This window comes from Nematolebias whitei, chromosome 6 (assembly GCF_014905685.2).
Source record: "Nematolebias whitei isolate Nwh7 chromosome 6, NemWhi1, whole genome shotgun sequence".
In the NCBI taxonomy this organism is placed as follows: Eukaryota; Metazoa; Chordata; class Actinopteri; order Cyprinodontiformes; family Rivulidae; genus Nematolebias; species Nematolebias whitei.
Window position 1 is genome coordinate 3,212,903 of NC_056503.1, and position 3,129 is coordinate 3,216,031.

General features: G+C 40.6%; 1 protein-coding gene across 1 annotated transcript in view; it reads right to left on the bottom strand.

The window, feature by feature from the left end:
- Positions 1-1,601, bottom strand: part of LOC119411477 (glucuronokinase 1) — a 14,307-nt gene extending 12,706 nt beyond the window's left edge. The window contains exon 1 of the mRNA XM_037678428.1: positions 1,533-1,601. Coding sequence (XP_037534356.1) covers positions 1,533-1,592 — 60 coding nt within the window. The 5' untranslated portion in view covers positions 1,593-1,601. The remainder of the gene's footprint in view (positions 1-1,532) is intronic.
- Between the last annotated feature and the right edge of the window lie 1,528 nt (positions 1,602-3,129).

Genomic DNA, 3,129 nt, shown 5'->3' on the forward strand with positions numbered 1-3,129 from the left:
TAACACAAGGTCAACAGTACAATGAAATGCTTAGGATGAGAAGAACCGATTTTACTCACTAAAAAATCAAAGAACAAGCAAACAAATACTAAAGCATGCAATAAGAGTACAAAAATAAAGTACCAAAAAGTGAACGTAGTGCTTCCTGCATGCAGTGTTTCCTCTCTAGGTCACTTGGCTTGGCAGGGCGCTCATGTCTTTGGGTTTTTTTGTCGACAATGTGGTGGTGGGGGGGGAGACACTTCTGTGTTGCACACTAATTTAGCGCTACGTTGGTGGGGCAGTTGTTGACCGATGCATGAGAAAAAAGGAGCGCTACATCTGTAGCATCTTAGCTAGCACATCTGTATTGGGCATCACTAGCTTAGTGTTACGTTAGTGCTGGCAGTTGTCGACTGGGGGCGGGGATTAGGATGCTTAAGTGTACTCTATTCACACAAGGAGAGCTGTTGGTCAGGCTACTCTTAAATAGTTAATTTAATCAAGTGTTTCCTTAAACATAGATGTTTAACAACCTGTTAAAATACACAAGAATGCAGGAAATGGCATCTACTTTAATTATAAATTTCTGGGGAGGATCCCTAGATCTTGAAATATGTGTTAGCTCTCAGAGAATGTGTTGAGTATTGAGTTCCATTTCTAAGACAATGAATGGTTTGCTAGAACTTCCTTGGGGCCAATCAAAAGTTCTTCTCCATGACTTGTCCAAATTCCTCCCTCACCCCAGATTTGGCTTTTGCATCTAGAGAAGTTGCAGTCGGCCCTCATGTACCTGTCAGCTGCTTCAGGAATCTTTAGAGATGGAAAAAAGATAGAAAGAATAAGGTCCCTATTCTTCAGCTTGATGACCTTCATAACGGCTGGTGTTCACCAATGGATCCTCTGGTTACCACTGTGACAGGAAACAATGACTTTCTGACCACATCTCCTGAAAGCCACATGTGCATAGAGGACCTAAACAAAAGGCCTAAATGATTTGCTCCAGACGGCCCTAGGGATGTGTGAAAAACTGAGGTGAAGGCAGAAGGCTTCAGCCATTTCCAGCTCACCCGCATTATGTTTCAGTTTACCAAGTTTTTTTTGGCAGTACCCCAAATCCAACTCACCACTTGACAGCTCTCTTCACCAAGGTAAATATTAGCTTAATTTCTGTAAAACTGACTGAGTTATAGCCATTTAGGAGCTTCTTAAAGTCACTTAGCTGCGGCGGCCATTGGGAATGGGATGATTTCAGAAAGGTAATAAACTGCTGATATACAGCCAATAAGTATTCTTGAGTTTCATTAAAGTTTCATCCAGTTTCATTCAAATCTGTCCACTCATACATGAGTTATGTTGCTAATGCTGCAGACAAACACCCACACAGGCACAAGCAAAATCTTGATGTTCTTTTGTCTTTGACAGCGAGCAATAATTAGTTGTTGCATGGTGACACAAGAGATGAAGATAAATGTCTGTTCTGATTTTTTTAAATCGGGACATGATAAAACAGTTTTGTGAGATGCTTGCCTGAATGAAGAAAAGCTACAAACCCAAAACTGTCCAAAGGTCCTGTTTGTGGTTTGAGGCTGCAGGCGGAGGAAGTCGGACATGCAGGACAGAGTGTCTCTCCGAATGCAGTAAAACACCACACTGGCCAGTCGAGACGCAGTCAGTCCATCCTGAGGTTTTTCCAGAAAACGAGTTATCCTAATTGAAAAATAAATAGATTGAAACCAGATCTGCAACACATTCTCAGCTACAGGTTGGCATCAGAAACAAACTGGAATATTTGCCTTGTAACACCACATACTGTAGAAAAGTACTGACCTGTGGGTCTCAGGACAAACCTCCACAATCCCCCTGGAGCTTCTCCTTTCACTTTCCTCCATCTCATAGTAGATGATCAGCTCACCAGGCTGAAACACACAAAACCATGGTCACTAACACATGCTACACAAAACGAATATGTTTTTTTTAAAGTTATGTCCTTTTTTATTGACCATGCAACACTTAGCTAATTTATTCAATTTAATTATTTCCCACAAAAAAAACTCCGTTTTGTCGAAGCTCCAAATTCATGGTTGAAACCCGTGCCTTCGTGTAAAAAGTTGTTCTTCTCTGCAAAGAGAAGCTGAGAACTTGTTTACTGATTTTTTTTAATTAAAAGCTTTGTGTGAAAAATGCTATGCTAAAGAACTCAAACCACACAGAGCATCTGCCATTTTGAGAAATGATAAAAGGAAGGAGAGACAGCCCATGTCATGTCAAGGGGCCTTCCTCCGACAGTGTCTCCTTAAGAGAAATGAGGTCGGCCTGTTAGCTTAGCTCGTAACTTAGTTTCTCAGCTTAGCTGCTTTTAACGATCCAAAAACGTGATTTTGGACGGTTAAAATGGATTTTAAAGAGAAAAGAAAAAGGGAGGGGTCAGTGAAGAACACCAGAGTTGAGCCTTTTGTCGTCCAGTGTCTTCAGTAGAAAGAGAGACAGGAAGAAACGATAAAGCTGATAAATGAAAATGAGGTTGATCATTTTCATTTATCATACAATTGATTTATTGTTTATTGCGACAGGCCGAGCTGTGGCCGAGTGGTTAGAGCAGTCCTCCTCCAGTGCAAGAGTTGTGGGTTCAATTCCACCAGCAGTCACATGCTGAAGTGTCCCTGGGCAAGACACTGAACCCCTCACTGCCTCCGATGTGTGTCCCATCAGTGTCTGAATGTGATAAAGCTCTGATTATTCTCTGTATAGATCTAGTAGAGTGATGTATGAATGAGGGCACAGATTGTGTTGTAAAGAACTTTGAGTATCTTGATAAGATAGAAAGGTGATATATAAGTACATTCCATTTACCATTAACAGTCTAATGAGTCACTAAAGAAATGTTAATAAAACTTGCAAAATGTTATCACTGAGTGGACTTTTTCAACTCAACAACTTTCAAGGTTCCCAGTTCAGTTTGGCTGCTACATTCAATTATTCTTTGAAAACAAAAAATGCCTCTCAGTCTATTTCACAAACATTAGCCTGAAATTTGATGTGGTCATGAGGAACTGATCCCCAAAACCTGTTTAAATTTTTGCCATTAACTATATGGAGTCAACCTCGTCTGTCTGTAAGCAAAATATCTCATGATCCACTGAACAGATG